The sequence below is a fragment of the Pelophylax lessonae genome (genome assembly GCF_965119305.1).
Source record: "Pelophylax lessonae genome assembly, chromosome: 2".
Taxonomy (NCBI): domain Eukaryota; kingdom Metazoa; phylum Chordata; class Amphibia; order Anura; family Ranidae; genus Pelophylax; species Pelophylax lessonae.
In genome coordinates this window covers 41,203,017-41,220,372 of record NC_138769.1, presented here as the reverse complement: position 1 = coordinate 41,220,372, position 17,356 = coordinate 41,203,017, and the positions used below count along the sequence as shown (strand labels likewise).

The 17,356-nt window shown below is 45.1% G+C and overlaps 1 protein-coding gene across 1 annotated transcript in view; it reads left to right on the top strand.

Moving 5' to 3' along the window:
- Positions 1–17,356, top strand: part of GPR89B (G protein-coupled receptor 89B) — a 98,833-nt gene that overhangs the window by 1,838 nt on the left and 79,639 nt on the right. Inside the window, exons 2-4 of the mRNA XM_082246757.1 lie at positions 7,283–7,342; positions 11,567–11,670; positions 14,190–14,296. Coding sequence (XP_082102883.1) covers positions 7,283–7,342; positions 11,567–11,670; positions 14,190–14,296 — 271 coding nt within the window. The remainder of the gene's footprint in view (positions 1–7,282; positions 7,343–11,566; positions 11,671–14,189; positions 14,297–17,356) is intronic.

Genomic DNA, 17,356 nt, shown 5'->3' with positions numbered 1-17,356 from the left:
CAGAGTGACGTATCGGTACGTCACTCGCCTGTCACTGACTTGCGAGCCTATCACGGGCGGGCGCGCGCCCGCCGCGGCTCGTTCACAGACAAGTCAGTGCGTGTGACCGGCGGACTCGATGTCCGCCAGTCACACTACGATCGCTCCTGTGAAGGGAGAAAGACAGAGCGGCTTGTGTAAACAAGCTGCCTGTCAGTTCTCCCTGTGTAAAAGTGAAGATCTGTCCGTTCTACAATGTAGAACTGTTGATCTTTGCTTTTACACCAATAGGAATGTCCCTGCACAGTTAGAATCACGCCCCTAGGACACACTTAACCCCTCCCTGTCCAATAAAGTTAACCCCTTCCCTGCCAGTGTCATTTTTGCAGTAACAGTGCATATGTATAGCACTGATTACTGCAGTAATGTCACTGGTACCCCCAAAAGTGTCAAAAATGTCAGTCAAGGGTCCGATCTGTCCGCCGCAATGTCGCAGTACCGAAAAAAAAATCGCAGATCGCCGCCATTACTCGTTAAAAAAAAAAACACCAAAAATGACAAAAATCTTTCCCTTTGTTAGTAAACGCGATAACTTTTGCGCAAACCAATCAAAATACGCTTTTTGCAATTTTTTTTTTTTACCAAACCTAGGTAGCATAAAACAAATTGGCCGAAAAATGTTAAAAAATTTTGATTTTTACTTTTTTTTTGGGGGAATTTCATATAAAAAAATGTGAAAAATATTGTTATTTTTGCAAAATTTACGCTCTTTTTTTGTTTATAGCGCGTGATCAAAAAATCGCACAGGTGATCAAATACCACCAAAAGAAAGCTCTGTTTGTGGGAAAAAAAGGATGTCAAATTCGTTTAGGTACAGCGTCGCACGACCGCGCAATTGTCCGTTAAAGTCACGCAGTAAAAAATCGCAAAAAAAACCCTGGTCCTTTAGCAGCCAAATCCTCCGGGGCTTAAGTGGTTAATTTCGTCGACTAAAATGTTTTCGTCGACTAAATTAACACAATTTTAGTCGACTAAAATCCGACTAAAACTAAAACAATTCAGATGACTAAAATACGACTAAAACTAAAATAGCATTTTAGTCCTAAGACTAAGGCCCCATGCACACGGGGCGTTAGAAAAAACGTACGTCAAAGTTAGTTCTGACGCCGGAAAAAGCAGCTGTAAAAACGTGCTTTCAGTAGCTTTTTCCATTGGCGTTATAGCACGTTTTGACACGTTGCTTTTAGCAGCGTTTTTTTTTCTTCCATTCAAAATCAATGGTTCCCTATGGGAGCCTATTGATTTGAATGGAGGTCGCACCGCAACACCGCAAGTCGGATCCGACTTGCGCTGTGAGAATCTTGAGGGGGAACTCCACGCCAAAATGGGAAAAAAACGGCGTGGGGGTCCCCCCCAGGGTTCCAAACCAGGCCCTTCGGGTCTGTTATGGAATTTGAGGGTAGCCCCATGCCGAAAAAACGGCATGGGGTCCCCCCCAAAATCCATACCAAACCCTTATCCGAGCATGCAGCCCGGCAGGCCAGGAAAGGGGAGGGGACGAGCGAGCGGCCCCACCCCCCCTGGACCACACCAGGCCACATGCCCTCAACATGGGGGGGTGTTGGTGCTTTGGGGCAGGGGGAGCTCTGCACCCCGCACCTCAAAGCACCTTGCCCCCATGTTGATGAGGACAAGGGCCTCATCCCCACAACCCTGGCCGGTGGTTGTGGGGGTCTGCGGGCAGGGGGCTCATCGGAATCTGGAAGCCCCCTTTAACAAGGGGGCACCCCAGATCCCGGACCCCCTCCCTATGTGAATGGGTATGGGGTACACTGTACCCCTACCCATTCACCCCATAAAAGGCAGTGTATGGAAATAACGACAAGAGACGTTTTGGAAAGTTTATTAAAAATCTTCATCCGACTCTTCTTGTCTTCTCCTCTCCGGGGTCTTCTCCGGGGTCTTCTGCTCTTTTGCTGTCCGCCCTTCTTGTCTTCTCCTCTCGGGGGTCTTCTCCGGGGTCTTCTGCTCTTTTGCTGTCCCCCTCTTCTTGTGTTCTTGTCTCCGGGGTCTTCTGCTGTCCCCTCTTCTTTTCTTCTCCTCTCCGGTCTTCTGCTCTTTTGCTGTCGGCTGTCGGCTGTCTTCTTCCTCCGGTCCTCCTCCGACGACGTCTCCGCTGATTATGCCTATCTCCGGTCTCTTCAGCTTATTATATAGCCATTAGGGGCGTGGCCCCGATGACGTCATCTGGAGGCCCCGCCCCCTCATGTCACATATGACGTCATCTGTGACATGAGGGGGCGGGGTCTCCAGATGACGTCATCGGGGCCACGCCCCTAATGGCTATATAATAAGCTGAAGAGACCGGAGATAGGCATAATCAGCGGAGACGTCGTCGGAGGAGGACCGGAGGAAGAAGACAGCCGACAGCCGACAGCAAAAGAGCAGAAGACCGGAGAGGAGAAGAAAAGAAGAGAGGACAGCAGAAGAGGGGACAGCAGAAGACCCCGGAGACAAGAACACAAGAAGAGGGGGACAGCAAAAGAGCAGAAGACCCCGGAGAAGACCCCGGAGAGGAGAAGACAAGAAGGGCGGACAGCAAAAGAGCAGAAGACCCCGGAGAAGACCCCGGAGAGGAGAAGACAAGAAGAGTCGGATGAAGATTTTTAATAAACTTTCCAAAACGTCTCTTGTCGTTATTTCCATACACTGCCTTTTATGGGGTGAATGGGTAGGGGTACAGTGTACCCCATACCCATTCACATAGGGAGGGGGTCCGGGATCTGGGGTGCCCCCTTGTTAAAGGGGGCTTCCAGATTCCGATGAGCCCCCTGCCCGCAGACCCCCACAACCACCGGCCAGGGTTGTGGGGATGAGGCCCTTGACCTCATCAACATGGGGGCAAGGTGCTTTGAGGTGGGGGGTGCAGAGCTCCCCCTGCCCCAAAGCACCAACACCCCCCCATGTTGAGGGCATGTGGCCTGGTGTGGTCCAGGGGGGGTGGGGCCGCTCGCTCGTCCCCTCCCCTTTCCTGGCCTGCCGGGCTGCATGCTCGGTTAAGGGTCTGGTATGGATTTTGGGGGGGGACCCCATGCCGTTTTTTCGGCATGGGGCTACCCTCAAATTCCATAACAGACCCGAAGGGCCTGGTTTGGAACCCTGGGGGGGACCCCACGCCGTTTTTTTCCCATTTTGGCGTGGCGTTCCCCCTCAAGATTCCCACAGCGCAAGTCACCCCGCAAGTCGGATCCGACTTGCGGTGTTGCGGTGCGACCTCCATTCAAATCAATAGGATCCCATAGGGAACCATTGATTTTGAATAGAAGAAAAAAAAACGTACAACGTGGCTTAACGCACGTTAAGCAACGTTATAGCAAAGTTATTCAGCTTTTAGCAGCGTCAGGCGTTTTTAACGCTGTAACGCTGGTCCTCAGAACGCGCAGGTGGTGGGTTCTTGTTGCAGCCTAAAAACGTCTAAGCCACTTACAGCTCAAAAACGTCTGAGTGTGCATGAGGCCATAGAATAACATGGAGGGGCGTTTTTAGGCTGCAAAAAGAAAACGCCTGACGCTGCTTACAGCGGCGTTAAAAACGTCCCGTGTGCATGGGGCCTAAAACTAAATCAAAATTTGCTGCCAAAATTAACACTGGTGCATGCTCAAAGCTTAATACCATAAATAATAACATATTCGATTTTTCACTCCAGGACCAGCAGTAGTAGTATATAATGAGTTTGGGAATTGTAGAGAAATGCTGAACCACTTTACCACCGGAGGATTTTGCTGTCTTACTTCCAGGCCACTTTTTGCGATTCGGCACTGTGCGATTTTAACTGACAATTGCGCGGTCGTGCGACACCGTACCTAGACGAAATTTACATCCTTTTTTCCCCACAAACAGAGCTTTCTTTTGGTGGTATTTGATCACCTGTGCGATTTTTTACTTTTTGCGCTATAAACAAAAAAAGTGCGTAAATTTTGAAAAAATAACAATATTTTTCACATTTTTTTATATGAAATTCCCCCAAAAAAATGTAAAAATCTACCAATTTGTTTTCTGCTACCTATGTTTGGTAAAAAAAAATCACAATAAGCGTATTTTGATTGGTTTGCGCAAAAGTTATTGCGTTTACTAACTACGGGAAAGATTTTTGTCATTTTTGGTGTTTTTTTTTTTTAACGAGTAATGGCGGCGATCTGCGATTTTTTTTTTTTTTTTTTTTTTTTTTTTTTTTTTGCGGGACTGCGTCATTGCGGCGGACAGATCGGACCCCTGACTGACATTTTTGACACTTTTGGGGGTACCAGTGACATTACTGCAGTAATCAGTGCTATAAATATGCACTGTTACTGTAAAAATGACACTGGCAGGGAAGGGGTTCATTTTATTGGAGAGGGAGGGGTTAATGTATGCCTGGTGCTTACTAACGTGTGGGGGGGGAGGTGACTGAGTGACACAGGGACAAATCGGATGTTCAGCTATGCTGAATCCTGCAATCTGACCCTGCTGTCACTTAGGAGATCCACCCGCTCTGTTTACACAAGCGGGCGGATCTCCACACTCGATTCCCCGACGATCGGGGAAGAGCAGCGGCAATCGCCGCTGCTCCTCCCCTGGCCCGACTCCCGCTGTGACTGAATACAGCAGGAGCGAGCCTCCGGCGGTGCGCGACTGCCGCCCAGAAGGGGAGGAGTCCAGCGGCGTAGGTCTACGTCGCTGGATGGGAACGAGACACTTTGCTGCAGTACAGTCCCAGTGACTGGTCGGCAAGTGGTTAAATAATGCATTACAAATTACAATTGAACTACACCCATTCCATTATAGATGATTAAAATGTAGGACGTTTTAGTCGACTAAAATGTACTGGATTTTTAGTCGACTAAATACGACCTAAAACTAAAACACTTGCAGAAGACTAAAATGGGACTAAAACTAAAATGCCATTTTAGTCCTAAGACTAAGACTAAAACTAAATTGAAATTTGCTGCCAAAATTAACACTGCCCTGAAGAAATGACACTTTGCTACAATATAAAGTAGTGAGTGTCCAGCTTGTATAACAGTGTAAATTTCCTGTCCCATCAAAATAACTCAACACAGCCATTAATGTCTAAACCTCTGGCAACAAAAGTAAGTACACCCCTAAGTGAAAATGTCCAAATTGGGCCCAAAGTGTCAATATTTTGTGTGGCCCCCATTATTTTCCAGCACTGCCTTAACCCTCTTGGGCATGGAGTTCACCAGAGCTTCACAGGTTGATAGAATAAAATCTTTTAAAATATGTGAGGGGTGTACTAACTTTTGTGAGATACTGTATATACCGGCCAATTTATTAGGTACACCTTGCTAGTGCTGGGTTGGACCCCCTTTTGCCTTCATTCTTGGTGGCATAGATTTAACAAGGTGTTGGCCCATAGTGACATGATAGCATCACGCAGTTGCTGCAGATTTCTCAGCTGCACATCCATGATGGGAATCTCCCGTTCTACCACATCCCAAAGGTGCTCTATTGGACGAGATGTGGTGACTGTGGAGGCCATTGAAGTACAGTGACCTCATTGTCATGGTGAAGAAACCAGTGATGAGATGATTTGGGCTGTGTGACATGGTGCATTATCCTGCTGGAAGGAGCCATCAGGAGATGGGGACACTGTAGTCATAAAGGGATGGACATGGTCAGCAACAATACTCAGGTAGGCCGTGGCGGTTAAATGATGCTCAATTGGTACTAAGGGGCCCAAAGGGTGCTAAGAAAATATCCCCCACACCATTACACCACCAGCCTTATTACAAGGCAGGATGGATCCATGCTTTCATGTTGTTTATGCCAAATTCTGACCCCACCATCTGAATGTTGCAGCTGAACTCAAGACACAAACCAGGAAATGTTTTTCCAATCTTCTATTGTCCAATTTTGGTGAGCCTGTGCGAATTGTATCCTCAGTTTCCGGTTCTTATCAGACAGGAGTGGCACCCGGTGTGGTCTTCTGCTGCTGTAGCCCATCTGCTTCAAGGATTGATGTGTTGTGCGCTCAGAGATGGTATTCTGCATACCTTGGTTGTAACGAGTGATCATTTGAGTTACTGTTGCCTTTATATCATCTGGCACCAGTCTGCCCATTCTCCTCTGACATCAACAAGGCATTTTCCTCCACACAACTGCCGTTCACTGGATATTTTCTCTTTTTCGGACCATTCTCTGTAAACCTGAGAGATGGTTGTGTGTGAAAATCCCAGTAGATCAGCCGTTTTTGAAATACTGAGACCAGCCCATCTGGCACCAACAACCATGCCACGTTCAAAGTCACTTAAATCTCCTTTCTTCCCCATTCTGATGCTCAGTTTGAACTTCAGCAAGTTGTCTTCACCACATCTAGATGCCTAAATGCTTTGAGGTGCTGCCATGTAATTGGCTGATTAGCAATGTGTGCTACCAAGCAATTGAACAGGTGTACCTAATAAAGTGGCCGGTAAGTGTACACTGCGCTTCTCCGGACTTCTTTCATCTTCCCCAGTCTGGGGTTTGTCTGGTGGAAGCCAGCAGACTCAGTCCTCGCTCAATGTCACCATAGGGCCCCCTTCACACGGGGCGGATCTATTTGGACGGACTCTGCTTGCTCAGTGGGGATCGCTTCATTGATCCCCGCTGAGCAGGCAGATGACAGGTCCTTCTCTGCTCACTGTGAGGAGACAGACCTCCCAGAGTCCCACTGTCCTCTATGGGGAGATCGGATGAAAACGGACCGCCTGTCCATTTTCATCCAATCACCCGCTGGACGAAAGGCAAACATATCGCCATCCGTCTGTTTTCAGATGATCTTGTCGGATCGGATGCCAGGCGGGTGTCAGCAGACACTTGTCCGCTGACATCCGCCTCCCCATAGAAGTCAATAGGAGGCCCAATCAGGCCTGCCTGAAAAACGGACAGACGGACCTGATCAGTCCGATCATGTAAAAGGGGCCTTAGAGTTTATGTGCAATTGGCCGCACGCTGATCTTATTAGTCATTTTAAAAAAACAAACAAACAAAAATCCAACAGTCCCCGCCCATAGCCACATCCCTCTGACACGCCTCGTCCTCATTGGGCTTAGTCACTTTCCACAAATAAGCCCAATCAGGGCGAAACGCGTCAGGGGGTGTGGCTATGGGCAAGGACTGTTGGATTATAGACCTAGAACAAAAATTTTTTTCCTGAAGGAGTGATGACATCAGAGCACAGCCGTTCTTCTTTATACTCTCTGTAGCTTTCATGTTTCTCCCAACACTTTAACAGCACCATGTTTCTCTTTTTGTGTCCTCCCAGCTGCTGTTCTTTGGCTTCGGTTGGCTGTTTTTCATGCGGCAGCTCTTCAAGGACTATGAGGTGAGTTCCTCCATACAGAATTGCTTAACCTCCATGGCGGTCTGATTAGGTCACTATTTTTGAATGTCAAAGCGGTACATTGTTTTGCATGGAAATCTGTTGTTTTTTATTGTAGGCCTGTAATACTTAGGAATAAAACAGTAAAAGTGAATAAAAATGATTAATGAATAAATTATTAATAAAAAATATTAATATAAATAAAAGGAATTATACAGTAAAAGTGAATAACAATTATTAATTTGGATGTGGGGTTGGTGCCTCAGGTCAAAAATTGGGACTTTAGGGGCTCAATATATATGTTCATAAGAGATTGTTGTTTTTTATATAAAAAATATAAATGTATTATATGTATTGCCACATATAATATAATTTCACAAATATATACAAGATCCAAGAAAGTATTCAAGTAATCATATATTGGTGTATGGGTTATAGACCCATTAGTGATCGTGAGTAGAGAAGAAAAGTAAGAAAAAGTGACACGGTGGTATGGTGACAATCACTGTCTCTCTATTGTTCCACGCTTTGGGTGTAGCGTCGGATCCATAGGGAGGGTGTTCAAATGTCCTACGCGTTTCGGCCAAGAGGCCTTTATCAAGGAAAGTATGTCAACCACATCTGTAAGTATAGTAAATAAATGATTTAGGTGTATATTATTTGAACCAATCGGAATGTTTGTTTTCCTTTGGTCATATAATAAAAAACATACTTGTTAGGTAAAGATTCTGCTTCTGGTCCTAGCCTCCGGAGTAAAAAACATACTTGTTAGGTAAAGATTCTGCTTCTGGTCCTAGCCTCCGGAGGCTAGGACCAGAAGCAGAATCTTTACCTAACAAGTATGTTTTTTATTATATGACCAAAGGAAAACAAACATTTCGATTGGTTCAAATAATATACACCTAAATCATTTATTTACTATACTTACAGATGTGGTTGACATACTTTCCTTGATAAAGGCCTCTTGGCCGAAACGCGTAGGACATTTGAACACCCTCCCTATGGATCCGACGCTACACCCAAAGCGTGGAACAATAGAGAGACAGTGATTGTCACCATACCACCGTGTCACTTTTTCTTACTTTTCTTCTCTACTCACGATCACTAATGGGTCTATAACCCATACACCAATATATGATTACTTGAATACTTTCTTGGATCTTGTATATATTTGTGAAATTATATTATATGTGGCAATACATATAATAAAATTTATATTTTTTATATAAAAAACAACAATCTCTTATGAACATATATATTGAGCCCCTAAAGTCCCAATTTTTGACCTGAGGCACCAACCCCACATCCAAATTTCTCTCGGGATGATGGCTAAACAGAACTGAAAAGTTCTTTAGGAATCACACACCTATACAACAATTTTTAATTAATAAATTATTAATAAAAATTATTAATATAAATAAAAGGAATTAAACAGTAAAAGTGAATAAAAATGATTAATACATTATTAATAAAAATGATTAATATAAATAAAAGGAATTATACAGTAAAAGTGAATAAAAATGATTAATAAATTATTAATAAAAATTTATATAAATAAAATGAATTATACAGTAAAAGTGAATAAAAATGATTAATAAATTATTAATAAAAATTATTAATATAAATAAAAGGAATTATACAGTAAAAGTAAATAAAAATTAATAAATTTATAAATTAAAAGAATCAATTATTAATAAAAATAAAAGAAATAAAACAGTAAAAGTGCAGGCAGGGCACTGGACAAAACTGAGGTGAAATGATGTGATACAATAATGTAATTCTAACAGATTACTATGTATGATGTCATGTTTTGTGTACTTTTTTTAATTTCCTGCCTGAACCTAGAAGACGGATGCCGGCGTTTTATCAGAATAGCGCTACCTATCAGATTCTGCAACCGGAAGTGACGTTCGGAAATAAAAAATTACTGCGCATGCGCCATGCGTTCCAACATGGCCGCTATGCATTCCAATAGGTTTCCTAATGTGACAGAACACCAAGCAGCGGCGGACATCTTCTTACACCCACGCAAGTCTTGAATTTTAGATTTACTTTACCAGTAAACTGACCTTATAGACTGAATAACAGTATTACATTTCTATTATTATTATTGTAACATAGTAAATATAGCAAGTAACCTGCAGGTAGAAGGTGGCGACGGCCATCTTGGTACACCCCGCACTGCTCAGCGACAAACTGATTATATAGTGAAATAAACTTTTTCCCTCGGTCGCGGTGAAATAGTCTTATTTAGTATATAAGGTGAGTTTACTACAAAAATAAGTCTGAAATTCAAGAGGTGTGTGGGTGTAAGAAGATGTCCTCCGCTGCTTTGTGTTCTGTCACATTAAGAAACCTATTGGAACGCATAGCGGCCATGTCGGAACGCATGGCGCATGCGCAGTAGGTTTTCTCGGCTGTCACTTCCGGTTACAGAATCTGATCAGTAGTGGGATTCTGATAGAACACCGGCATCGGCTGGAGGACATCGTAGGGATAAGGTAAGTTTCACTACAGGGTAACTCCGAGTGTGGCTCAGGGTTACCGCTTTTGGTACTGAAAGTTAACCCCGAGCCACACTTTGGATTACCGCCAGGGAGGTTAAGGATCCTTGAGCTGGGTGAACTGGGGCCAATACTAGTCTACAGGTTACCTGAACTAAGAAAAAAAATGAAGGCTGCCATTGCTGACCTGCTTCTGAAAATGCTAGTTAGTTGGCTGTTTCTGGGTTTATTCTTGAAACAAGCATGCAGTATGCTAAGTCACAAATTCAGAAAACCATCTGTTCTGGGTATTTTATAGATGGGCAACTCCCATCCTCATTTTATAGATGGGCAACTCCCATCCTCATTTTATAGATGGGCAACTCCCATCCTCATTTTATAGATGGGCAACTCCCATCCTCATTTTATAGATGGGCAACTCCCATCCTCATTTTATAGATGGGCAACTCCCAGCCTCATTTTATAGATGGGCAACTCCCAGCCTCATTTTATAGATGGGCAACTCCCAGCCTCATTTTATAGATGGGCAACTCCCATCCTCATTTTATAGATGGGCAACTCCCATCCTCATTTTATAGATGGGCAACTCCCATCCTCATTTTATAGATGGGCAACTCCCATCCTCATTTTATAGATGGGCAACTCCCATCCTCATTTTATAGATGGGCAACTCCCATCCTCATTTTATAGATGGGCAACTCCCATCCTCATTTTATAGATGGGCAACTCCCATCCTCATTTTATAGATGGGCAACTCCCATCCTCATTTTATAGATGGGCAACTCCCATCCTCATTTTATAGATGGGCAACTCCCATCCTCATTTTATAGATGGGCAACTCCCATCCTCATTTTATAGATGGGCAACTCCCATCCTCATTTTATAGATGGGCAACTCCCATCCTCATTTTATAGATGGGCAACTCCCATCCTCATTTTATAGATGGGCAACTCCCATCCTCATTTTATAGATGGGTAACTCCCATCCTCATTTTATAGATGGGCAACTCCCATCCTCATTTTATAGATGGGCAACTCCCATCCTCATTTTATAGATGGGCAACTCCCATCCTCATTTTATAGATGGGCAACTCCCATCCTCATTTTATAGATGGGCAACTCCCATCCTCATTTTATAGATGGGCAACTCCCATCCTCATTTTATAGATGGGCAACTCCCATCCTCATTTTATAGATGGGCAACTCCCATCCTCATTTTATAGATGGGCAACTCCCATCCTCATTTTATAGATGGGCAACTCCCATCCTCATTTTATAGATGGGCAACTCCCATCCTCATTTTATAGATGGGCAACTCCCGTCCCCATTTTATAGATGGGCAACTCCTATCCCCATTTTATAGATGGGCAACTCATATCCTCATTTTATAGATGGGCAACTCCCATCCTCATTTTATAGATGGGCAACTTCCATCCTCATTTTATAGATGGGCAACTCCTATCCTCATTTTATAGATGAGCAACTCCCATCCTCATTTTATAGATAAACAACTGCATCGGATGTAAATCTTGCCTGTAGATTTACTAACACCTGTCCGTTTGTCTGTCTGTCTGTCTTTATTTAGACAGACGTATTGTGTGTGACCAGCTATGGCTCCTTTCTGTCCTGTTCTGCCTCCTGGTAATTGTAGAGGAAGCCTTCAGGGTGGCAGCCATTTTGTATAGCCATGGCCGTAACCATTTGATTTCTGTTCTGTCTCACAGGTGCGGCAGTATGTCGTTCAAGTTGTCTTCTCTGTTACTTTCGCTTTTTCCTGCACTATGTTTGAACTGATTATTTTTGAGATCCTGGGACTGCTAAACAGCAGGTGAGGAAAAATCATGACCCTACAAGGAACCCTTGACCTCAAGTAGCTTGTTAGGGATTTCTTTTAATGTTTTTTTATGTATCCTGCAATCTTATACCTGACTGATTTACATGTAGTTTTGGGTTTAATAAAGCTTCATTAAAGCTGAAATCCAGAAATTCAGACAAAGGCACACATCGGAAAAGGTGCATGACACCTCCTGGACTTATTCCAGTTATTTACATCTGAGGGGTTTATTGCTCTGCTGGAGAGACACTCTGGGATCTGAGAGGACAGAAGCACACACAGCAGCTATGCCTCCTCTTCCCCTCTGCTGTCTATTCACAGAAGCCTTTGTATTTTGTGAAAGTGTTCACATAATACAAAGGCTTCTGTGATTGGGCAGGAGGAGGGGAGGAGTGGGCATAACAGCTGCAGGGACTCCACTGTTAAAGATGCCACAATCAGAAGTATCAGCTTCGGCCCCCGGAACTGCAGCAATAGCTATCTTTCGGGAGTACTGTGAACCCGTCATATATAAATAATAGAGATAAGTCCAGGAGATGTAATGCAATAATTTCACCCAGAGCTGGGACGAGGTCACCTAGAGCCCAGGGCGAAAATGCCAAATTGCTCCCCCCTAAAAAAAAAAAAAAAATGAATGAGCAGTATATGTCAACAAAAACACCCTCCCCCCCCTAAAAGAACATTAATATAAATGCTCACCACCTAAGCATAAATTCCCCCTCCTCCCAGTTCAAATCTGCCCCCTGCTGAAATCCCCCTTCCCAGCACAAATCTTTGTCCCCCCCCCCCCATCCCCACCAGCTCAAATCCTCTCCCCATATGCTCCCAGCACAAATCCCACCCCCCCCCCAACAAAAAAACAAAAAAAACTTTCCCCTTCTAGCACACATCCTCAACCTCTCAAATTTCCCCTCCAAGCGTCCAAATCCTCTCCCTCACTCCAAATCCTCCACTTCCAGCACAAGTCCCCTCCCCCAATCCCCCATTCTAGCACAAACCTACTAGCACAAATATCCCCCCTAAAAAAATATTTCCCCTCTACTGTTTTAATTTTATAGCACAAACCCCCCCCAAATTCCCTCTCCCAATACAAATCCGCCAAATCACCACTCCTAGCCCACCTCCCTAAATTTGCCTTCCTAGAACAAATCATACTCCCCCAAACTCCCCATCTTAACATGAATCCCCTCCCCAATATCCTTGTGGTGCCCCCCTACCTCACATGATACCACGGTGCCCTGGCAACCGTCCCTCCTGCCCACCCCTTGTCCCGGCCCTGATTTCACCCATCACTCAGCTACTAGGAGTGGGAAAAAAAGCCCTGCAAGAGACAGGGGGTTTATTTACTAAAGGTAAAAAGACTGTCCACTTTGCAAGTTCAGTTGCCTACCCAATAATGTGCAAGGACACAAAAAAAATGTATTTTTGCTTGCAAATAATTGAATGATGGAAATCAGCAGAGCTTTACCAAATTTACGAAGCTCTGGAGAAAATAGTGCAACTGCACTTGCAAAGTTTTGCCTTTATTAAATCCACCCCCATGTATCTCTGCAAAGGGAAGACCCCTAACAAATTATACCCACTCTACATGCACTCCCTCGCAGCTCCTTCCCCCTCAGCAGCCATCGGCAACCTGGGAGAATGGTGGCATTACTTCCCTGGACATGTGACAGTTCTCAGACCTATCGATTGGCTGCTGGCCACATGCACTGTCACAGAGGAGCAGATCCCATTCTCTACCACCCTGGTCCTCAACCCTGGTCCTCAGGGCCCACTAACAGGCCAGGTTTGCTAGATAACTGAAATACATCCCAGGTCATATAATTTGCTGCTCAGTGATTGCAGTACTCTAGTCTGCATCTCCCCAAGGTAATACTTAAAATCTGGCCTGTTAGTGGGTCCTGAGGACCGGAGTTGAGGACCACTGCTCTACCCTACCTCTATGTTTCAGGTATGGTCATTGGCTGCAGAGAAGCAAGGATCAGCACAGGAACGCAGGTATGGGGGGTTGGAAGGAAGTCCTTTCCAGAGACACTAACTTTTCCCTATATGGGCAAGATGACCGTGTCTCTTTTATCCACTTCCGGACTGCCCACCAGTTTTACGTCGGTGGAGGAGGCTCCATAAACCTGCTGGGGATGTGAGGATGCCAGAAAACAGTCCCCATCTGGATCAGGGGGGAGCGCCGTTGGCCAGCAGAGCCGAGGATCAGGTGAGTAAAAGGCTCCCCCCCCCCCCCCGCTGAACTAAATGAGCACTTAACCCTTGCGGTGTGGGCACAACTTTTTTTTGCCCAGAGTTGGGCTTTAAGGTGCGTATACTGAAATGTTTGGGGGTAAGTTGGACCTGGGCTTTACTGCTCCAGAAAACTGAAATTCAATTTCTGCCACTTTTCATATTATTGATCTTAGTCCTGCATTATTTATAAGCTTATTACTTAGTGTGTAGCGGGGAGAGGATGTCTATGGATCGGAGCCTTTTTATTAACCTATATATTAATGATTGTTTTCCAGCTCCAGATACTTCCACTGGAAGCTCAATCTCTGTGTCATCCTATTGGTCCTGGTCTTTGTGGTCCCGTTTTACATTGGCTACTTTGTGGTGAGCAATATTCGACTGTGTGAGTACAAAGCTACTAAATGCCCTAAATACATAGAGGTGATATAAATGATGATTGTTTGATATGAGTGTTCTTTCCTACAGCTTTACCCGCTTGTACCCCACACTTTCACCTCCTTCCTGCCCAGACCATTTTTCAGCTTTCAGTTCTGTTGCACTTTGAGTGCCGGTTCACACTTATGCGCTTGTACTGCGAATGTGATGCGTTCTAAATAGTCTCCAATCGCATGCATTTATAAAATACATTGAATTCGTGACGGTCGTTCACATCTATGCGTTGCGATCCAGATGCAAATGTGATGCGATGATAAAAAGGGTCTTGTGCGAGTTTACAGCGTTGCGTTGCGAAATTAGTCTCCATAGACATCAATGTAAATCGGTCTGGACTCGCATTATCAGTTCAGATATGTGCGAATTCTTATTTTTTGTTTGATTTTCCCCTCAGCTTCACCCCTCCTGAGCTTAATTAACATAATCAACGCAATCAAATTTTCATTACAATCGCGCTGGTACTATTGAAAAACACAAGGTAAACTCGCACTGCAAATTCGCATTGCAAGCGCAAGCGCATAAGTGTGAACCGGCACTTAATGACAATTGCGCTGTCATGCAGCACTGTACCCAAAAGACATTTTTATCATTGTCAGATAGAACATTCTTTTGGTGGTATTTAATTGCCACTGGGCTTTTTATTTCTTGCTAAACAAACAAGAAACCCCCCCCCCCCCCAAAAAAAAAAAAAATAAAAAAAAATTTGCAAATAGGTAATTTTTCTTCTTCACTGATGAGCACTGATAGGCTGCACTGATGGGCACTGATGAGGCTGCACTCATAAGGGGGCACTGATAGGCTGCACTGATGGGCACTGATAGGCTGCACTGATGGGCACTTATAGGCTGAATTAATGGGCACTGATGAGGCTGCACTCATAAGGAGGCACTGATCTTCACCGATGGGCACTGATAGGCTGCATTGATGGGCACTGATGAGGCTGCTTTCATAAGGAGGCACTGATCTGCACTGATATGCTGCACTGATGGGCACTTATAGGCTGAATTAATGGGCACTGATGAGGCTGCACTCATAAGGAGGCACTGATCTTCACTGATGGGCACTGATAGGCTGCATTGATGGGCACTGATGAGGCTGCACTCATAAGGAGGCACTGATCTGCACTTATGGGCACTGATAGGCTGCACTGATGGGCACTTATAGGCTGAATTAAAGGGCACTGATGAGGCTGCACTCATAAGGAGGCACTGATCTTCACCGATGGGCACTGATAGGCTGCATTGATGGGCACTGATGAGGCTGCATTCATAAGGAGGCACTGATAGGCTGCACTGATGGGCACTTATAGGCTGCATTGATGGGCACTGATGAGGCTGCACTCATAAGGAGGCACTGATCTGCACTTATGGGCACTGATAGGCTGCACTGATGGGCACTTATAGGCCTCATTGATAGGCACTAATGAGGCTGCACTCATAAGGAGGCACTGAGAGGCGACAGTGATGGGCCCAGATGAGGCACTGATAGGCAGAATTGATGGGCACTGATGAGGCTGCTTTCATAAGGAGGCACTGATCTGCACTGATAGGCTGCACTGATGGGCACTTATAGGCTAAATTAATGGGCACTGATGAAGCTGCACTCATAAGGAGGCACTGATCTTCACTGATGGGCACTGATAGGCTGCATTGATGGGCACTGCTGAGGCTGCACTCATAAGGAGGCACTGATCTGCACTTATGGGCACTGATAGGCTGCACTGATGGGCACTTATAGGCCTCATTGATAGGCACTAATGAGGCTGCACTCATAAGGAGGCACTGAGAGGCGACAGTGATGGGCCCAGATGAGGCACTGATAGGCAGAACTAATGGGCACTGATGAGGCTGCACTCATAAGGAGGCACCGATCTGCACTGATAGGCTGCAGTGATAGGCACTGATGAGGAGACACTGATAGGCTGCAATACGAACGAGCTACCCGAACACAATCCACTTTATTGGGCATTATAACACATTCGCGCACAGCAAAGAATGAAAGATTCCAGTGACCTGAGTGTTTCGTTGAAATTTGTAAATTACTGTGAAAAGTATGATATGGCTTTCACATTGCCCAAAATGGTAATTTAAGGTAAATACTGGGTTAATGGTGACACTTAAAGAGAACCAAATAAGAATAGGCACAAGCATGGGTATCTTCAGATTTGTTTAGTAGTTTAGGGATAGGTGTGGGCGCTGTTCTTTGTGTTCTTTCCCTACAGTGCAACTGTGCCGAGTCCTTAGACATTGAAATGGAACGAAAGTCCACTGGCAGGAGAGGGATTTACGCAGCATACTTTGGAACGTTTACCTAATAGTAGGGGTGCACCGAAATTCTGGACCGAAACGGAAAATTCAGGATGCACTCGGCCGAAAACCGAAATGGCGTCACACAAAAATAGGTGGGCGATTGGGGGCCGGCACTGGAGCATAGTAATGGCCACAGAGACAGCCCAATCCAGCAAAGAGGCAGCCCCATCCAGCAAAGAGACAGCCCAATCCAGCAAAAAGACATCCCAATCCAGCAAAGAGAGATTTATTTTTCTATCGACTGATAACCCTATTTTCGATGGACGTTATTTCAGTTAATCCCTACCTAATAGCAATGACTGGCCTGAGCCTGCTATTTCCACTCTGTCTCCTGCCTATGCCATTTATTCGGCTGCATCCTTCCAGGTCCTGTGCTACTCCTCTTTGGCCATTGGGTGCCTACTGATGATGTAACTCTTGGCAGTGCGCTAAGGAGGAATATCATCCCCACCACCCAGATCTATACTTAATATCTTACAGATGCCGTGAATGAGCTGGGAGCATGGGCGTCCGCAAGGGGGGGGGGTGGGTCTAGTGCCCCCCCCCCCCCCCCGGAATCTCAACTTCCTTCCCCATCAAAGTCCTGTCTGTTTAATAATCCACAGTGTGTGTGCCCATGCGACGATGCCCCTGTCACTGTATCTGTGTTTAAAAAAATTAGCTGTTATCCGCCGGCTCCCTCCTCTGTCCTCTCCTCTCCC